The sequence below is a fragment of the Candoia aspera genome, chromosome 2, assembly GCF_035149785.1.
Source record: "Candoia aspera isolate rCanAsp1 chromosome 2, rCanAsp1.hap2, whole genome shotgun sequence".
NCBI lineage: Eukaryota > Metazoa > Chordata > Lepidosauria > Squamata > Boidae > Candoia > Candoia aspera.
In genome coordinates this window covers 198,047,429-198,068,973 of record NC_086154.1, presented here as the reverse complement: position 1 = coordinate 198,068,973, position 21,545 = coordinate 198,047,429, and the positions used below count along the sequence as shown (strand labels likewise).

At 40.5% G+C, this 21,545-nt stretch overlaps 1 protein-coding gene across 1 annotated transcript in view; it reads right to left on the bottom strand.

The window, feature by feature from the left end:
- Positions 1 to 4,654: 4,654 nt before the first annotated feature.
- Positions 4,655 to 21,545, bottom strand: part of PCSK5 (proprotein convertase subtilisin/kexin type 5) — a 236,536-nt gene continuing 219,645 nt past the window's right edge. The window contains exons 29-37 of the mRNA XM_063295160.1: positions 20,952 to 21,147; positions 18,062 to 18,279; positions 16,582 to 16,818; positions 14,038 to 14,268; positions 12,853 to 13,027; positions 12,202 to 12,419; positions 11,423 to 11,523; positions 10,205 to 10,391; positions 4,655 to 5,199 (exon numbers count right to left, since the gene is read on the bottom strand). Of these exons, the coding sequence (XP_063151230.1) occupies positions 4,784 to 5,199; positions 10,205 to 10,391; positions 11,423 to 11,523; positions 12,202 to 12,419; positions 12,853 to 13,027; positions 14,038 to 14,268; positions 16,582 to 16,818; positions 18,062 to 18,279; positions 20,952 to 21,147 (1,979 nt within the window). The 3' untranslated portion in view covers positions 4,655 to 4,783. The remainder of the gene's footprint in view (positions 5,200 to 10,204; positions 10,392 to 11,422; positions 11,524 to 12,201; positions 12,420 to 12,852; positions 13,028 to 14,037; positions 14,269 to 16,581; positions 16,819 to 18,061; positions 18,280 to 20,951; positions 21,148 to 21,545) is intronic.

Sequence of the window (21,545 nt, the reverse complement as noted above, 5' to 3'; positions counted from 1 at the left end):
GAGGCAAGAATCCTCTGGCATAGCAGGCGATTATACATTCCCCCCTCCTTGAAGGAAGAAGTACTGAGACTTTGCCATGACCATCAAACGGCAGGCCACGAAGGTGTTTTCAAAACTCTCCATAGAGCTCTGAGAGACACTTGGTGGCCTAAGATGACCGCAGACATAAAGGGTTACGTGGCTTCTTGTCATACCTGTAGACGAGCCAAGCCTCTCCCAGGGAAGTCCACAGGACTCTTGCAACCCCTACCCACCCCCAGTAGGCCTTGGGATACAATCTCCATGGATTTCATCACTGATTTACCCCCAGTCCAGGGGCTGACTTCCATACTAGTGGTGGTGGACCTTTTCACTAAAATGGGACATTTTATTCCTTGCAAGGGCCTCCCATCTGCGCAAGCCACAGCGCAGTTGTTCATGGACCATGTTTTTAGGTATAGAGGCATGGTAAATCACTTGGTGAGTGACAGAGGCCCACAGTTCACTTCCAGGTTCTGGAGGGCCCTTTTCCAGTCATTAGGGGTCCAGATCCACCTATCATCATCGCATCATCCGGCTAGTAACGGGCAAGCTGAGAAAATTAACCAATGGTTACAGCAGTATTTCAGGTGTTACACCACTTATAAGCAAGACAATTGGCCAGCCCTGCTCCCCATGGCAGAATTTACTTATAACAACCCTGTGCAATCCTCTACCAAGATGTCTCCTTTCCAAGCACTCTACGGGGTTAACCCTCGGGTGTTGCTCACCTCCTCACAGCAGGGAGCTGTTCCAGCTGCGGCTGATTTTCTGAAAGAGCAACAAGCCGCACAGGAGTTGTTAAAGGAGCAGCTGAACAGGGGAAAGAGTGCTTACAAGAGAGCTGCAGATGCTCACAGACAAGAGGGGCCAGCAATTGCAGTAGGAGACAAAGTGTGGCTCTCTTACCAAGTTTTTTACCTCTACCAGGCCCTCCAAGAAGTTGGACTCTAAGTTTGTGGGCCCTTTCACTGGTACAGCAGATAAATCCAGTGGCTTATCGCTTAAAGCTGCCAGCATCCATGAAAATCCATCCAGTCTTTCACAGAGCCTTGCTAGCCAAGGACCCTCCCCCAAGTGCCTAACGATCGCAACTGCCCCCCCCCCCACCTCCAGTAATTGTGGAGGGGGAGGAGGAATATGAAGTCGAGGAAATTCTGGACTCTAGGAGGAGGGGAAGGGGCATCCAATATTTAATACACTGGAAAGGGTACCCTGAAGAAGAGCGCACGTGGGAGAATGCCAGAGATGTACATGCACCAATGCTGGTTCATCGATTCCATCAGCTTTTCCCTCACAAACCCAAGCCTTGCACTCTACCAGAGATTCCTCACTTGACTGAGCAAGCAGAGGAGTTCATAAGTTTGCAGCCCCCACCCCCGCCTGAAGCCTTCAGACCAGAAACAGAGGAGGAGGGAGGGCCACAGCCCTCCACCTCAGGCTTGCATTTCCCAAGGGGGAGGGGGGAAGAATCCTCTATCTAGCTATTTTCCAGCAGCAGCCACCTGGGCCAGAAGTGTTATCAGACCTGGAGAGCAGCACTGATTCGTCCTTGGAGTTTTCCTTTGAAGAATTTCCATTGTTGCCCAGTTCCCATGGGAGCTTGGAAGGAGAGATGGATTCTTATCAGACCTCTGGAAGGGAGGGGGCTGAAATGGAATGTGAATCTGGAGGGGAGGTTGATGTCATGAGTACTGATGGCGAGCAGGAGGGGGCCTCTATCCAGGGGGGAAAACGCATGTGTAGTACTGAGGAATTAAGCAGCCATTCAAAGAGAGACAGATCAGACCTGCCTTAACTTTCGGGGTTTATCTGTCTTTTTCCCACGCTTCTTCAGTTTGTTAGGATTTTCTGTCTTATGTAGCAGTAATAAACACTAGAGACCTATTCCTCGTCTCAGCGTGATTCCTGACTGTTAGGACAATATCTCCCCCTATCACTGTTGCCTTTTGCTTTCCTTCTTTCTTGGGCTACTTCTAGTGTCTCAGCAGGCAGCCATTTTGCCTTCTTGGTTTCCTCTTTCTTTGGGATGTATTTTGTTGCCGCCTCCTGAACAATGTAGTGAACTTCTGTCCATAGTTCTTCCGGGACCTTATCTACTAAGTCCAGTCCCTTAAATCGATTCTTCACCTCCACTGCATATTCCTTAGGAATATTAGTGAGCTCATATCTAGCTGATCTGTGGGTCTTCCCTAATCTCTTTAGTCTGATCCTAAATTGTGCAATAAGAAGTTTGTGATCTGAACTACAGTCAGTTCCAGGTCTTGTTTTTATCGACTGTATAGATGTCCGCCACCTTTGGCTGCAAAGGATGTCGTCAATCTGATTTCGGTGTTGTCCATCTGGTGAAGTCCATGTATAAAGCCGTCTCTTAGGTTGTTGGAAGAGAGTGTTTGTTATGCAGAGTGAGTATACTATTTAGTGTTAATTCAATATTTGTATTAGCATGTTTGATGTCTGTCTACAGTAATTATGTATGATAACAATTATAATAATTCCATTGATATAATACGCAAACTATCATTTTTACTTAAACTGAAGAATATTGAGGATGTCCATAGGCTGGTCACTGGTATACATATCTCAACTGTTGCAGGTCTAAGTAATGTAAATCAGTTTGCTTATAAGCACTTTGTTCTGTCATTAAATATGTTGGTTTAAAAGCCCATGAGATTCAGTCAGTTTCAGAACCACCAAGTCCTAATGCGTTGCTGTGACCTTATAGAAATTTTTGAGCTATAGTAAATAGGCAATGAGCAAGCTTTGGTATAAAGATATATTTATTTCTTCATACGAAGATTGCAGCATTCAGTTATAAATGAATAAATTTATTCTCCATAATGACCTGTGTTTAAGGTTTGCATTTAATTTTTAATTTACCACTTAATGCATATTAATAGTAATTAATTGCTCCCTTTCACAGCATTACCAATCATACAGCTGTTATGAAATTGCTGTGATTTCCCTTGAGTCATGGGCCTTAAATTAAACTTACAACATATGAGAGTACTCCTTGTTCAGTTTGTGTGTGTGCATGCACAAACCTTCCAAAAAGGAATATGAAAATCTCTACCCCACAAATAGGTCAATATGAAGGTTTAAATAATGGAAGAGGTAGTGTCATTAAAAAAAAAATCCAAATAAAACCTTAACCTATTTTATCTGAAGTGTTATTCTATTTTTTGAGGCCAAGGTAGAAACATTTTACATGTAGTAATGTCATAATGACTACATTGGAAAAAAGTGGCACAAAAATCCAAAGCAGGTCTACTTAGAAGAAAATCCCACCAACTCAGGCTTATTTCCAGGTACATTACTTCAGGATTACAGCATCACTCTGTAATCCTACACCCACATCAACCAGCCTGAGCTCCATTGATAACTTTCAGATTTGAGTCTTGTTTAGGCTTATACAGGACTCCATTACTTCAACCATCATACAAGACCTTTCAACCCATAGGGAAACTTATATTACTTTTGGTGAATCTAGAAAAATTCAGGGTATAAAAGAAAAAAAACCTCTTCACAAAATGAATGCAGATTATAAGCGCATAGGAAGGAGGAAATACCATTAAGTCTTACTCCATTTAATGATAAATTCCATGTTAATAACAATAGAATAGTTTAACAGATTGGCAAGACTTTTAGACCAATTTGCACATAATGTGCCTGTGTTGAAATGTAACAAAAGTCATGTTCTTTCCTCCATTCGTTCCTTTGGAGCCATAAGGAGAAACCAAGGTACTGTTGTTTCTATTTTAGACTAAATGGGTAAGCTGTAGTTAGACTTAAGCATGCTTAATGGAAGCAAATAATCTTCAAACCATGTTTATGAATTCTCCTTACATCAACTAACATCAGGGCAATGCTAAACCATTACATAGTTACAACTGGAAATGGAAGTTTCCACTCTCTGAATAGCTGAACCTAAAGAGAGGAATGAAGAGATAGAAAGTCTCAAGTGATCCCACGGTTCTTTGTAGTTTGCCCTTGCAATGCTAAACCATGGTTTATTGATACTCTGTGCAAACCAGGCCTATCTCATTGCTTGGTAAATTGGTTCTACTTATTTCAGTAGAAAAACCAAAAACATTAAATTACCTGAGAACTTTCTCCATTCATTTGTGCTGCAAACTGGAGTCCTAATCATCAAGTTATGAATATTTATGGTATGTGCTTTTAAGAATCAGATTTATTTTGCCATGGGGAGAACTTCTAAAGAATGAATTATATAAGAACTACCCCCAATATTTATTTGAGAGTTAGCAAACCAGTGAGGTAAACAAATGACAAACTCTGCATACATGCTCTGAGCCCATTTTATTCCTTGTTTCATCATTGCATCAGTACATGACACAAGAGGAAGTTAAAACAGAGCCATGCATCAGTGATGCCATTTTGTCCAACATTTGAAAAGTGGTGGGCAATTTAATTCAAGAGATTTCAGTTTTATCTTAGATATTTTCTATCCGACAAATGCTTCATGATCTGAATGATATAGTTTTAATTTAAAAATGCAGGAGGAAACACTACTTGAAAAATGTATGATAGATAACCATTTACCAAAAGTGGTAACCTACCATGGTTTGCATATGATGGAAGGCTGATTGCTTTGTTCTGCCAAATAGTAAGTAATTGCGGATAGGTAGTAAGTGGTTATTTGTATCATTCAGGTGAGATTCTGAACGTGTACTATATTCATCATCTTCATGTAACTTATTCAGCAAGGCATGAGAGATGCAATGACACTCGTATGAATAGTGGGTTATCTAAAGGAGTAACTTTCATCATCATATTCCAGTTCATCTATATCATCATCTTCCAGAAGTCCATATTTAAATTTACGATAGACAGTGCCATCTCGGCTCATATAGACGATACCATTGTCGTCGTCGTCATCATCATCATCATCATCCCGGTCCTTGTATTCATTCATTTGATTTTCTGGGCAGCTGGTGCTCTGGTACTGGTTGCTTTTGAAAGAACTGAGTGAGTTTGCATTATCTGCCAACTTCTTATATCCATGCTGGTTAACAGGCATAGGTCTGGCTCGCAGTCTTCTCCACACGAAAACAATAGCTCCAATGATGAAACTCAACATAATGAATAAGGCAGCTGTCAAAGCCGCAGCTTTGCCTCTCATTTTCTCTGGCAAGTTAGGAGCTATTAATATGCACTCATCTAAAAAAGAATTATAAACAAGTCTGTAATATATTAATGCAGGCATGCAAAAACACATAGCCTATTCCCTGCATGTTGCAGAGTGTGGCTGATGATGCCTGTCACTACCTCTGTGCTGATTTTCTCCTTGCTGTACTTGTCCCCCCCCCACATTTCCCCCTCCTCTTATTTATTGGCAGGTAGAGGCAGAGAGTCTCCCTTAGTGCCTGCCTCCTCTTCCAACTCCTTGTAGCCTGGCAGCATTTTAGGGACTGCCATTGCCCTATGGACAGAAGAAGATCTGGCCTCACCACACGTCATCTGGAGCAACTTTTCTGCACTGCTGCCACTGTTCTAATCAGCAGCAGCAGCAGCCACTTTTGCCCTTATGGGAGGGCAGTTACCCTGCTGGCCTTGTTATGGAGCCATGTTGAGAAGAACATTGTGGTAGCAGTGATTTTAAGATCAACCAACTTTCCTCCCCTCTTGTATCCCTGTGGTGTGGAGCTTAGCAGCAAGGCAAAGGGTTCTCAAAATTTTGCCAAATAACAGAAAACTGCTAGACAGTGTCAGGAAACTGCATAAATATCAACATTAGACTGTAAAGTTTGGTGAGTGCACATCTAACTTTATTATTTTATTATTTTATTGTAAACTGCCCAGAGTCCCCCCATGTGGGGGAGATGGGTGGTGATAAAGTTTGATAAATTATTATTATTATTATTATTGTGTTATTTTTTAGCTGGAAGTGCATTTAGTTGTTTTTTAGAAAGTCACTCCTCATCATGGTCTTCCTTTATTTCATCATGGTCCTCCTGTCTTAGGATCATGGTCTTCCATTTCTTAGGACATCTTAATGGACACCCTAGACTGGTAGCTGCCACTAACCAATGCCAGCTATGCTGAGCTGCCCAGGTGATTCCTCACATCTGTCTTTTATGACTAAGGAGGAACCTCAAGGATCGCCAGGGACTGGGGGCCTGCTACTAGCAAGCTCAGCATCAGCAGTTTAGGCATTTTCTCGTTCTGTTCCCTCCTTGCCTTGCCAGAAGAGGTAGAGAAAGGCAGGGGATAGTGGGAGTTATTTGATAAGATGAACAGGCATGTAGATCCAGTTGATATTGGATATTTGGACTTTGAAAATGCTTTTGATCAGGTCCTTCACCAAAGACTCTTGGATAAGTGCAGATGTTAGGATTAAGAGGACAGGTCCTCTCACAGATAGATAACTAGCTGAAGGTTAGGGAGCAAAGTGCAGGATATTCCCCGGGGTAGGTGGGGATTGTTGTCATTTTGTTTCTTTGTGTAGCTGGCTAAGCAGTTTTGTAAAAGCGTAGAGGACAAAAAGCAAGGAGAATAGAATTTCAAAAATGAAAAGTTTTTCTCTGCCTCTATAGAAGTAATTGCTCACTTGTTCACTGAGTGGGTCAACAGGGAGAGTACAGAGAAGTTCAGTGGGAAAGTTCAGTTGAGAAGAAGGAAGAGAGAGAAGGCAGAATATAGAAGATCAGAGGGAGAGAGACTGCTGACTTATTGCTGTTGATGGCTGCAGATGGCCCATTATGTGTGATTGGAATGTAGCTCATCAGAGAAGATGAGGAATTCTTGAGTTGAAGATTGAAAGAGTTTTTGGTTAACAATACCAAGAAATCTCCCTGAAGAAAGAAGAAAGCAGGTACAGAAGGCAGACAGATGGAGGAACATGCTAAAAAGGCCCAATCCTGTCAAGGACAACTCTTCTACATTGGAACTTCAGGATAGAATCTTCAGAATAGATTTCAGGGTTTTAAACTGAATTTTGTGGCGGAGGGAGAAGAGATCCCTGAAAATACTGTGATACCAACTACTGAGCATGGGACTGACAGATAATGCAAAAAGTGAAGGCACCCAATAATGAGCATATCAACATTGGAAGGAATAGGAACAAATTAGATGACCCCATCAGTACGTAAATGCTTAGTATTAGAGCAGTGTTTCTCAAACTCATGCTGGCTGGGGAATTCTGGGAGTTGAAGTCCACACATCTTAAAGTTTCCAAGTTTGAGAAACACTAAGTTAGAGGAACAAACAGGAAGAACTAGGAGTTTTAATGTAGGAGGATAAATATGATTTAGTAGGCATTGAGACCTGGTGGGATGACACTCCTGAACAGAATGCATGGATGAATGAATATAATTTAAGGAATAGGTCAGGTAAAGAGGGATGAGGAGTGGCATTATGTGTGAAAGACATGCACACTTATTGAAATTCAGGAATTCTGAGATGAAGGTCCAGGTGAGAGCACTTGGGTTTGAATTCAAGGAAGGGGAAATAATAATAATCATAATAATATAATTAATGAATATATTGGTTATTATTTTAAATTTATTGGCTGCCCAACTCCAGTGGACTCTGGGCAGCGTACAAAACTAGGGAAAACATAAAAACAGCTAAAAACTTTGATTCACACAGGCAGCCCAGACTAAAATCATCTAGTGGACAGCAAAAACAACAAAACACAACCGGCCATTGAACAAATAATAAACATCAAACCCAGCCCTGGGACCAATGCCAGGTTTACAAGTTTTCCAGACCCCCAGGAGAGAGGGTGCCATCTTTATTTTTGAGGGATGCTTTTCCAGAGCATGGGGGCTGCAACAAGGAAGGCACCCATCCCAGGTCCCACAAGACCTCAAGCACACCCATTCTGCTGGAATGTACTGGACAGGCAGTTGGAGATAAGCAGTCTCTCAGATATCCAGGCCCTATGCCATGCAGGGCTTGAATTCCACTTGGAAGCCAACTGGCAGCCAATGCAGCTCGCATAGCAGTGGTGGCACATGGGCACACCAAGAGGAGCCTGTTACTGCTCACACTGCTGCATTTCAAACCAGCTTGTAGCTTCTGAGGGGTCTTCAAGGGCAGCTCCATGTAGAGTGCACTGCAATAATCTAATCGTGAGGTGACCAGGGCATGAGTGACTGTCTGTTGCATATGCTATACACTGCCAAGCCAAACCAAAAGATCTAGATTATTCCCTCTTGGAATCAGATTACAGAACTTTCTGGGAGGAAAGATATAACAACAATGACATACTTCAACTACCTAGGTATCTGTTAGAAAATCAGTTCAGCCAGGACTATAATTCCTCAGTGGTCTTGTTCCCATTGCAGAGAAAAACAGTGGGAACCTTGGGAAGAAGTGACTGTGCCAGCTTTGGTACAAATTCTGCCCCAGAGAACTTACAGAATATGCACACCAGATTTCAAGAGAGCCAATTTTAACAAACTTGGAGAAGCAGGAGCCCATGGACAGAAATCCTCATGGCAAAGACTGCAGGTGGGTTGGGAACTTCTAAAACGTAAGTTACTAGAATCACATACCATTCCAATTGGAAAAAATAGGCAGTTTAGGAAACTTGTGGATGCACAGATAGTTTGCAAATGAGCTAAGAGTTAAAAGCGACATCTATAAGAAATGGAAGATGGGTGTAATCACCAAGAAAATGTACTAGCAGAAATAAAATTGCAAAGAATAAAGCATAAAATTAGCCTTGCAAGGGAAAGCAACAAAAAGGGCTTTCCCCCCTCTGTTAATGGTAAAAGGAAGAGAAAGGAAGGGGTGAGCCCTGTTCCTTGGAGAGGATGGTAAGATAGTAACAAGTGATAGGCAAAAGGCAAAACTCATCAACTCCTGTTTTGCTTCAGCCTTCTCCCAAACAGGAATTGTAATCAAATGGATCTAAGCAGAAAACTGACAGAAGAAAAGAGCAGCAACCCAAGGTAAGTAAAGAGATGGTTAGGGAGCACCTGGTTACGAAGAAGGTAATCATGTTTCCAGGACAGAACCAGTTACATTTGAGAATCCTGAAGGACAAAGTCTCCCATGTGATCCTCATAGAGAAGGCGGCAAAATGTGGGTTGGACTATGCTACCATCATGTGGATACAGAGGTGGTTGAAAAATCAAAAGCAATACAGCTATAGCTTTGCTTCGGCCTAGGGAAAGTGTCATGGGGCATATCACAGGGCTCCCTGCTAGACTCTGCACTGTTCAACATATTTGGGTGTGGGGATAGAAAATATGATCATCAGATCTACAGATGACACAAAAAGGGAAAGAGTAGAGTAGCAAACTCATTTGATGACAATAGCAAAATTCAGGAGGATCCTGACAAGGTGGAGCAATGAGCAGAAATTAGCAAGATGATTTTCAATACAAACAACTACAAAGTCCTAAATTTGGGTAGGAAAAATCAAAGCCACAAATATAGGATGGTGGAGTTAGGATGGGCTCATACTGGGCAGCAGTAAAATGAAATGGATGTTAAACATGAGCCATACCTCCCCCACCCCTCCGAAATGACATATGCAGTCCTAGACTATGATAATCAGGCTTTTGCCGAAGTTCATATGAAGGAGCTAACTGGATCTGTCCCACAGAATCCACAGCTTTCTTACAATGGCAATTTCAGATATTTTATGTACTGAGCTTGTACAGTGGGCCCAGTGAAGTTTTCAGTTAGGCAAGGGCTTATCCTAACCTATTTTTGCTTAAATAAATCCTGCTGGTTTAGATGAACTTAGATTACATAATTGTATCTTTGTAGTGCAAGCAAGCGTTAACCAACAAAACTCAAATTACAAGCAAAACCAGCTCCCAAACAAGTGTCAGGAAAACACTTTTGATGGAGCTGTCATTGCTGGTTCACAGGCTGCTGTTTTACATATCATGCAGCTGCCATTGCTTTAATACATAAATGTCCTATTGGTTTCTCCTAAATAGTTGTATCTCTCCTTCTTTGAAAATATATACACAATGTGGAAATAACAGCAATCTGAATGTCAGGTAGGCCCAGCCAAAAATTATGCTTCCATAATAGCAAGTTTCCCATCTGAAACCTGATTTCTAAAGCTATTATTGCCATCACCATGCAAGTGCAAGAAAACAAGATTTACAAGAATGTGAAACCCTGTAACAAGACCTGTCCTATTGTTTAAAAAGTAATCACAAAACATATCCTGCCAACTTCTTTTGTTTATTGTTACCTGACATTATAGTGCAGTTACAACATTCCTGAGTCTGCATCAATCCAGCATCCTTACAGCATGGCACACATCGATACTCGTCAACATAAAGTTCCATGTTAAGATGACATGCAGTACAGTTGAAGGGACCAGGTCCCTTACACTGCATACAAGAATCATGGCATTTCTCACATTTTGATGGTTTTACCTTGCATTCAACGAAAAACAGAAAGGAAGATGGGCTTCGGTTAATGTTTCCAGGGGAAACTGACAATGCTATTGCTAAATTAGCATATTGCATAAAGTTATCATAGGATGTATTTTACTTTGTCTTAGCATGTTGTATATATCTGGTCACTGTGACTTGTAAATTGACATTTATGGCTTCATTTTATGTATGAATCAATTATGGCTTAGTTTAAAAAAATCAGTTTAACAAACTTTGTCATAGTACAAGGTTAAAACCCAGCCTGGCTAGCCTTGATCCCAAAAAGGAAAAAAGGAGGAGAAACAACGATAATCATCTCCATCACCAGCTATCATATCATGACCTATTTATTAAACTCTGTGCAACTCTTAGACTCTAATTCCAAGCTTAACATCAGGGGCATTCACAGAGATGTGTGTGTGTGTGTGTGTGTGTGTGTGTGAAAAAGCTACCTGCTTTTCTGTGATACTTTCCCCACTTAAAGAGGGTCTTACAATATTGACTGTTGCAATTTCTCTCAAAGTGACATATGAAAATATATTTAAGATGTAAACTGCTCTGTTCCTCTAGTAATAAAATCCACCCCTTGAATATAGGAACACAGTACTATTTTGTTGAATGATGCATGGTTTTTCCAGAGACTTATACAGTTACTGTTCTGGAATAGTAGAATTGGTTTTGTCAGAAGAGGCTATAAAGATGTTTCCTGCTCACACTATTGCAGAAATATGCAAACATCATTCTGCCCTATTATTAACTTTGTACTAAAGATGGAGACCCATATGAGAGCATAGAAGCTAAATGACCTGCATACTTAGAAGCTGACTAAATCGTACCTCTACTCTTAAATCTAATTGCCGTTTCTCGGTTAGTTGATTTATATATTAGCAAGCAGAAATATGAATGTTGAAAATAATTAATAGAAAGCGGAGTACTCTTCACAATGTTTCAAAAGAAATGATAAAATTCATTTTTATCATATAATTGCATTAAATCAATAAAGTTTTTTTAAAATTCTGTGCAGCAAGTACCTCTGAGATTTGGTATTCTCCTAGTAAGCATAGTGAGCTGCAGATTCCAGCTAAGAAACGATAACTTGTCACGCAGGTTGTGCATTCAGTTTCTCCCTTCCCTTAAAAGGAAAAACATCATTTAAAAATACAATTTGTAGGAAATTGTCCAATTCATACAGCAAGTGCTTTAGTCTAGTAACTTTTGACCTTTGCAGGCATGGAATCCCTCTAGTCCAAACATGCATTTGAGACCATGGACTATGTAAAATTTCTGGGAGTTGCAGTCCCAATATGACTGGAAGACATTGGTTTGGGGAAGGCTGAAGCAGTGACTCTCATTTGTTGGTTGAAAACCAATGGCTTAACCTGTCCAATGAAGCAAATGACCTTGATCGTTGTTTCATGTCTGAACATGCTGGAAGTGATGATGGTGGTGTTTAGGATTATGACACCCTGGTTTAAACTGTGATGCTAAAGAATAAAAGGGACTTAAAGAATTGCAGAATGCTAAAGATTTGAAGGAATTTAAGATATGCACAAATAATTATACAGATGATTGACTAATTGGGACTACTCACAAACTAAGTGGTGTGTGATTCCTGTTTCACTTTTTGGATATCTACGTGGCAATAAATACAAGTAATTTAAAGAGAAATATAACAATTGGTATTGTGTTCTAATTCAATATTCCACTCAGAGATTTCTTTCATGTATATAGAGTAACCAAGGAAATTATTTTAAGAGTTAAAACAAAATGTGACTTCAGCCTGTTCATAGAGATCTGAGCTTGAACTTACCTTTGCAAGTATGGCAAGTTGGATGGCACCGTTCACAAGTACGAGTATCAAGATCTGCATAGTAATATTCAGGGCAGGAGAAGAGACATTCACTGGAGGAGCGCAGCAGGAAGAAATTTTCCGCACAGGATAAACATTCTGTAGGTGCAGGCCCTAAACATTTCTGGCAGCTTTTGTGACATTTCTCACAAGTTCCAGCGACGCTGCTGGCATAATACCTGTATCAGTAAAATAGTAAAGTCGAGCTGAGCTGAGTCGAGTTGAGTAGAGCTGAACAATTGCATTACAAACAAAGGGATAATTTATGTCAGATCATTTTGTATTTTGTAAAGCTGTATTGTTAAATAATAGTAGGGCTTGACAAGATGGAGCTTTCTCCATTTACATACATTAGGTATAGAAGGCAACCAGTCTATTGAATCTGATGTCCATCCTAGCACAGGTGTCCTTAAGGTGTCCTTAAGGAGAGTTGTTGTATCCAGCTTGCCTGAGCCCTGTCCTCAGCTGATATTCTAACCACCCTTACGGTAGCTGTCTGTCAAAGCCTTAATCTCTTCACTGCTTGTGTCTCTCTCTTTCTCCTCCCTGATGCTGCCACTTTGTCCACCTCTTCCACACACACACACCCTTTTTCCCTTTCCAGGATCTTACCCAGTTATACAGTTCTGGACACATCGGTCTTCTTGCCTGTACCAGTTTAGAGGGCAGAGAAGGCACTGGGTGCTGTGTTTCCCATGGCAAGTTTTACAGGTCCTGTGACAAGGGTAGCATTGGGAATCAGTATCTTCATAATATCCATCAGGACAGGTACTGACACAGGTTGTATCTATAGCAAAATAGCAAAAGATAAGCTAATGTTCGGGGTGACCGAACAAAATTAAAATACAGTCTGTAGTAGGGACACAGGGAAAAGTTCATAGCTCATTTAAAATTCTTTGGATCAACCACGTAACTTTTCTCAATTTGATCAGTGACTGAGTTGCCACATGCTATTACCTCTGTGTGAGTAACAGGAAAGAAGCAATACTTTAGTCCTCTAAGGGTATTCTCCTCCCAGGGCCTCCTCAAGTAGGATGAAATCCAGTGTTGTGCAAGTGAACTTTCACTCACACAACAGAATTCCCTTCTCTCCAGACCAGATTTCAAGAATGCACGAGGAGCTGCAGAGAGAGGGGCATTGCCTCCTCATTCTATGGCTGGGTTCACACTACTGAATGGGGCTTTGCTTATTTGCGCTACGTGATTTCAGCCAGTGTGATCTGTAAACTAAATATTATGGTTTGGTATGTTGTGTGAATCTGTTAACTGTGGTTATTCAATAAACCATGGTTGAGGAAAGCATGCTTAGTATGTTGTATAAACATGGCTTGTGAATGGAAATTGCTTAGAATCATGGCAATTGACTATTGAGGCTTCCCTGTAGAAATTCTGAGGTCCTGTGCTAAGAAGTGTTCTTGAGGATGGATCAAAATTGGCAGAATGGTGGATAGAGCATCACAATACATGCCCTGGCCCTTGTGAACATGCATGCAATGTCAACAAAGATACAGAAGCGGTGGGGTTTGCATGGCCATACCCCATATTCTAGTTTACTGATCTGATGCTGCTGGTTTTAAGTCTTGATTTTGCTTAGTGTGGTGGGTGAATCCACCCACTGTAATGTGTAAACCATGTTTTGTGGCTTAATTTTATGTGTTTCCCCAGGTTTTGTGGCTGCTTAACAAAGCACGGCTAAATAAACCATAGCTTAGCAAGTTGTATAACCTCAGCTATCTAACAGTGGCAGCTGTTCACCTACAGAGATGAAAGAGACAAGGCAAGAGCCCAAATACTTACTGAGAAGATGCCAGCTAGTTGGGCAGCTGAGACACTGAGCACTGCCTGGCCCTTTGCAATGGAAGCAGTCCTTGTGGCAATGCCTACATGTCCTGCTCTCTCTGTCGTAGTACTGATTGGGCAAGCAGTACTGAGGGATTACACAGAGGCCAGAGCTGGTCATCAGCAGACCTTCTTCGCAGGAAAGGCACTTTGTGGCAGATGAACAAGTTCGGCACGTCTCATTGCAGTCTAGAAAGCAACAAAGCAAAAAAATGTCACCATTTGGTTTTTGAGTGTTTTGCCCTCCTCAGTGGAGAACTGCAAATTCATATCTGTGGAAAATAACATACATGAAGTGAATATGCTGGTCAAATGAGATTCATGTCATGTGTTGCCCCAGTTAGTACTGTTATCATCAGGTGATTATGAAACATGTTTGTTAATAAACTCTCTTCTCTAGCACCTTCCTCTGTATTTAGCTTAATGAAAATCACTTTTGAAAATAGAAGTTTTCCGTAACTCGGAATATAGAAGGTAATCTAATCAAACCTAAACTCAGAAGTTTATGTCCTTTTCACAGACTAGCAGCAATATTTTGAAAATCATCTACACAAATGATCACACTAATTATCTCTCTTTATGCCTTCCCATACCTTAATTCAGAAGGTATTTGACTTGACAACACCTTGCTTTTCTGAAAAGTCTGACTAATCTGATGACCATCGAATACTGTCCCTCTGCTGGTCATGAAACCACATTAACAAGAACTGACTGCATCTGAAGCAAAGTTATTTCTTTCTGAATTACTATAGGAAGTATGCAGTACTAATCACACATTCTGAAAAATACTTTTGGAAATTGCAAAGGTATTTTAATTTTCAGATTTAAGGATGCATGTAACACATTTACGTTAATAGTATTTTTGATGCAACTTAGAATTACGTCTTGTAGCATGTAATAAGCATCTAATGAAATAGAAAATGGCAGATAAAGGCAGCATAAAGCATTACCGATCAGCCTGAAGCCTGGGAAATGCAAATATCCACATCAGCACCGAGCAAGCCTTCTGGAAAGAGCCCCCCAGAATTACCTGCTATCAAAAATGTGCAAGTCCCACATTGTTACCAGAGATAAAGCAAGACATCTTGGACAGCCCATATGATATCTGCAAACCTGATTTAGGATTAAAGGAGTGTACCAGACAGCCACACCCAATTCCAGTGTAGACTTATGCCCAGAACAAAAGGCAAGGCCAGATCTATATATCAGGTAATCATGTGAAAAGCACTGCACACACAAAAAGAAACCCATTACCAAGAAAGAAAAGGACAAAGAAGATAAATATTTGCATTAAATGTGTATGTCCTGATGTATATGTGCAGATGCAGAGACAGAAATACTCTGATTTAAATAGAAATGCATCTTCCCCTTGCAGGGAAGATTGTGGCCAGGAGAGCTTTGGACCTGCTCAGCCCTAACTTCAAACCTCCTCTCCCTACTTACAACTCTTTATTGTTAAATTGGGCAGCCTGTTGAATAAAGGATATCTTTAGGAAGAGAACTGTAAAATGACCTACAAAAGGTAGGGCACCAGCTACTCCAACAACTTACATTGTGGGAGTTTTTTGGGTTGAAAGTAGCCTTTTACGGTTAACTGCAGCTTTCTGCTAAACTGGCATCCTCTGGTGGTGTTTAGATTTCAGCTCCTGAAATTTACAGTCTTTGACCAAGTTGGCTGGGATTTCCAGAAGATTCAGTCCCAATACATCTGGAGAATCTCTCAGTGGCTTTCAGTGTCATTGAACATGGTACCCTTCTAAACCTCTGTGGGATTACCCAGGTCTGAGCATCTTCTACCTTTAGTTTGGGATGGGTTACACTTTTGCACATGGGGCTGATGGGCAACTTGGAGGGGCTTTCCTATATTCTCAGCACCTGCTCAAAGAGCAGGTGGCAGCTGTGTCAGGAAGGTCTTTGCAAAGATCCTTCTGGCGCACCAGTTATGCTCTTTCCTGGACAGGGAGGCCCTCCTCACACAACTCATGCCTTGGTCATCTTGCATGTGGACTATTGCAACACACTCTACATGCTATTGAAGACCACTTGGAATTTACCGCTGGTCCAGAATGCCTGCCCTCGGTAACAGCATCCCCTCCAGGCATTCAAACATGTCTTTCTCTGTTCTTCAAGCAAACCTTAAAGACCTGTGTCTCCCCCTAGGGCAAAGCCTAGAGAAGGTGTAGGGCTTCTTTGGGATGGTTGTGGGTTGCTCTGTCCATTAAGATTTTCTTGATTAATTGTTTTTCTACTTGGTTTTATTGTTCACCACTCAGAGTCATCTGAAGTCCAGTGGCTTTATAAATATGATTTAAATAAAAAAGCAAATAAATGTGCTGAAGGAGGTTGTCTTATGTATGGCACACTCTTGTGGTATGGTAAGAGAATTTCTGGTCTAAATCTTAGAGCTGTGGGAAGATTTTGATTTGAAGGTCGTTTGACTGAAATGTCTGAATCAAATGGACTTTCTGAATTGGATGATCAGTTGAACTGAAAAAGGAATACCTTTGCAGGCTGCAGCCTCATCTTCATAGTAAGTGCCATCCGGGCAGTTTTCAAAACAGCTGCCTTCGTATAATGCATAGAAAGCATCAGGACAGGCAATGCAGTCATCAGCCTCTGGCCCTTCACATTCTCTGCAGAGCTCATGGCAGGTGAAACAGTGGGTGGAGAGAGGGTAGAACCCAGAGGGACAGTTCTGCAAACACATCCCATTGTGCAGATGGAAGGGAGGAACACACACTTTCAAGAAAAAAAAAAGATTCTATCAGGAGATGCAGAAGAAAACAACTGACTTGTCTTTTATACCATAGGAAAAGCACCCTCCCCCTCCCTGCTTGACATATTTTGGTCTTATTGGGTGTAGATGGGATTTGATGCTGAGTCTCACTTTGTGGAAAAAAAATAGATGGAAGTTGTTCTACTGGAAAGTATGGGCTGACTCTGGAATAGTTACTTTAAATCAATTACTTTGCAATGATGATTTTTAAGGATTTTCAACAACTACAGAGAGAATTGTCCTTGCCTAACAGTGACTCTGGGTGCTGTTACAAAGTTTAAACAACACTTAACCATCAAAAATTTATGATGCCTGAATTTAAGTAAATATTTGCAAGTTAAAGACGTCAATGTAATGTTGAACTATAATTCCAAAATTGTGGAATCTGACCATTTTGAGGAATATTGCTTGTTTCAGACATGGGGAATAGCCAAGAGAATCATATTGAGAGACTGGAAAAGTACTATTACCCAACATACCAAGTCTGGATTCAAGAAATGTGTAAATTATTCATTTTGAAAAAAACACTATTTTTCCCACTAATAAAAAAATAATACAGTACATTTCCCTTTGGCAAAGATTTCATAACATTTTACAAGCATAAATAATTTTTAATGTAAAATTTGATGTGTTGTTGTTAAACAATTAAATGAATATGTGATATATTTAGGTGATTTATATCAACACAGTATATTAATTTTTATTGCTTTTTTCTATTTGCCTGTTTTAGTTTATTATTCTTATTTTCTTTTTGTTTGTTTTGGTGTTAACACGTCGTAACTAATCAATTCGTTGGCCATGTGTTCTTTTAATTTGCTTCTGTATACTACTTTCTATTTCTTTTTTCTTAAAGTACAATAAAATTATAGAAAAAAGGAAGAAGGTGCAATTACACCTATACAGATGTGCATAAACATAACATCTCTCCCTTCTTTGGCTTCAGCTGTCTGGCAATGGCTTTCTGACTGGGATTTATATCAAGAAGTTTTAATCATTAACTTCTGGATTTTGAATGATGGGGGCTCACTGCTTTACTTCTAACTGAAGCTTATAAAAAAGTCAGTGGGAAGTTATTTCATTTTCTAGGCTTTAAAGATAAACTTGCCAACACAAACTTTCAAGGACAGAGCTGGGCTCAGCTCAGTCTGAGGAAGTTTCTACATTTTGAATAGAAACTCTGCATGGCTCACTTGATTCTCGGCATACCTTTGCACTCACTTTGATGAACACATTCCTGGCACATCTTAGGACAAGCTTTACAGACTCCATCAGTAGCAAAGTGCCCCTCGGAGCACTCAGGTTTGCATCTGAAGCCGTCCAGGAGCAAGGGCCTTTCACAGGAGAGGCACATGGTGGCATTTTTTCCACATGTTTTGCAAGGCAGGCTGCATTCCCGGCACTTCCCATCTTTAGCAAAAAAGCCACTGCAGCAAGAGAGGAAAAAAACTTATCAAGCAACAGCATATATTCTAATTCTCAGCAAAACAAAACTATCGAGGGGATGAGTTTAAAAGTATTTACTGTAGATAAGTACTAGTCCATTAGTTATCTTTGATTCTGAAGTGGTAAGGTTCCTATGATATTGTTTTGTTGTTTGTTGTTTATTCGTTCAGTCGCTTCCGACTCTTCGTGACTTCATGGACCAGCCCACGCCAGAGCTTCCTGTCGGTCATCAACACCCCCAGCTCCCCTAGGGACAAGTCCGTCACCTCTAGAATATCATCCATCCATCTTGCCCTTGGTTGGCCCCTCTTCCTTTTGCCCTCCACTCTCCCTAGCATCAGCATCTTCTCCAGGGTGTCCTGTCTTCTCATTATGTGGCCAAAGTATTTCAGTTTGGCCTTTAATATCATTCCCTCAAGTGAGCAGTCTGGCTTTATTTCCTGGAGGATGGACTGGTTTGATCTTCTTGCAGTCCAAGGCACTCTCAGAATTTTCCCCCAACACCACCGTTCAAAAGCATCTGTCTTCCTTGGCTCAGCCTTCCCTATGGTCCAGCTCTCGCAGCCATATGTTACTACAGGGAACACCACTGCTTTAACTATGCGAACCTTTGTTGTCAGTGTGATGTCTCTGCCTATGGTATCACTGTACCAAAATTCAGGTTCTGTTCCACATTAAAAAAAGGGGGTGGGGTGGGGATCTGTTTTATTTCCTCATTCTGAAGAATACTATTTGCTGGAGTTTACGAGCTAACTTTATTGTTGCTATAAGGTGAAAGATGCTGCTGCTGTTGTTTTCTGGGTCATATTTCTCCAACACTCTGAAGTCTCCCTGTCTGCCCACACTTCCCGATCTGAAAAAATAAAGGTTCTTAGGAGGAGTTTCCTCAAGGTCTGTTTCCTGAGGATTTATCTGAAAGTGGAAAGCCTGGGAGGTTGCAGACCATGGGACTCACACAATCACTTCTTTGCCAAGGATCCTGCATCCCATTCAAGATAATTACATCAACAATTTCTCCTTTGAAAGAACAATGGCAAAGCAATTTCATTCCCACCACACTGAAGGAGAATAACCTAACAAAAATGCAGAGAAAATGTTCAACTCAGCACCAGATCCACCTTATCATTATTAAACTATGAGAGCTCCCTAAGTTACTCTGGTCCTTCAAAAGAACCCTGAAATCTTCTATTGCATTTCTCACTTTCTTTTGTCAATCAATCAATCTATTTATTTCAGTCGTAGACCAGTACAAGCAGAGTGCTTAGTGAATATTTATAAATCTATCTTAATGGATAATAAATGAAAGAACATTTAAGATAAAGTTAAAATACAGTAAAATTGATTGTTGATTGATTGATTGCTCACTTTTTGTAATGATTATACTTCTTATAGACATAAGTTAGATTAAAATTAATTCAATTATGCTTTATCAAGCTTCTGATATGCTGAATAAAACAAGGTAAGATACAGAGAATTTGCTAAGATTTTAACATATGATCAGAAATGATCAAAGCAGCAGCTTTCATCTCTGTGTTTTTGTTCTAGGAAAATATGCTCTTAATGGAAATGATGCTATCTCTGTAATATGGACTACTTGGCCAATGGTGCAGCTGGGTATTCTTAGATCCTGGTATTCTTAGATCTTAGATACAGGCTTTAGATAATCATGTACTTTCTAGGAACAATCAGCCTTTGGTAGCTGCCAAACAGTCCTGGGAAAGAGACAGCTACTTTAAAGCAGGTGCAGACAAGTGTTTTTTTTTTCACATCTTCCCTTCTCATCTACTTCAAAGCACTTTTTGGAATTGAATCTGAGGCACTGCACAAACATAATATTTTAGAAATAAAATAGTAAAATGAGTGCCAATCAATCAGTCTTTCGGTCTCTGCCCAACTGCTCATCTGATTCTAAAGTCTTTGTAAAAAGAAGAAAGGAAAAATGCTTCAGCAAGCAGTATCAGATCTTGCTCATCCTGCTTGGCAAGGCTGGCTGGGAATTCTGGGAGTTGAAGTCCACACGTCTGAAAGGGGCCAAGGCTGAGAAACTCTGCCCTAGATCTTCATTAGGGAAGCCCTGACCTCCAACTAAGACATCCACCCCAGCGGCATTACTGTTCTCTAACCTGTTCTTCTTCTCTTTCAAGTCATAACAAAAGTTTATACATTTGTACTATTACACGTTCAGTTTTACATAATTCAGTTTCGAGTTCCATTTTGTGTTTTTCAATTCCAATTATCTTTTTATCCATATTAAACCTTTCTTTTTAACTGAGCATATGAAAACCATTGAAAACTATGTCCTCCTTCAGTCAATTGTTCTCTTGACTTCACCTTAATTTCTCCATCCTGTATTAATAAATCTTGAACTGCATCACTGTTCTCAAAGGGCTGCTAATGCTCTCAGAATGTTGGAATGGGAATCTGTCCACTTTTTAAAAAAAGAAATCCACCAGAGAAAGCCACAGAAATGAATACCTTCAATGTATCTTATATGTTCATTTGCAATCATTCTGAAGAACCAAGGGACCTTGTAGCCTTCTCCAATGAGAAGGTTACAAATATTGCAATGTAGAAAATGTGGAAGTGAAAATGTCACACTGATGTGTGAAGACAACCTAGGAGTTTGCATGAATGCATATAAATGGGAACATACATGGGGCACTCCTGAAAGCATTTGCCTCTGTGCAAATAGTGCCTCGTGCTTTGACTGGACAGACATTTCAGGCAGTGTTGATTTGCTGTGCATTCCTCACAGTCCTCTGTGCAATTCTCGCATTGTTTTGTCTTTGTATTGCGAAAAGTTCGAGGAGGGCAATCGTGGCTACAGGACCCAGCAAAAAGAAATTGCCCTGAAAAAGAATGGCATAGGTATAAATTATTTATTTTATTCATACAATTTTGCCACTGCTCATCTCCCCCCAGAGATTATGTGTTTGAAAGACAGCCAACAGATAATATTGTTGCAAATATTGACTCCCTATTATGAGACTTTTTCATCTCTACTCCCTTGTGCCCATTTTGGAGAATTGTAGTTTAAACACCCATAGAGGGCATCAGGTTAAGGAAGTCTGGGATACTATTTATTACCCATCCACTGATATTTAAAAGGGTGTTCTTCTAATAGCTCTGCATAGGGACCCCCCAACTGATTTTCTGCTCTTCCTCCATTCATGGCTTAATGACTCATTACTAAGTGTAAAGAAGACCAAACTGATGACAACAGGTGCAACAAACAGCCGTAGAATTG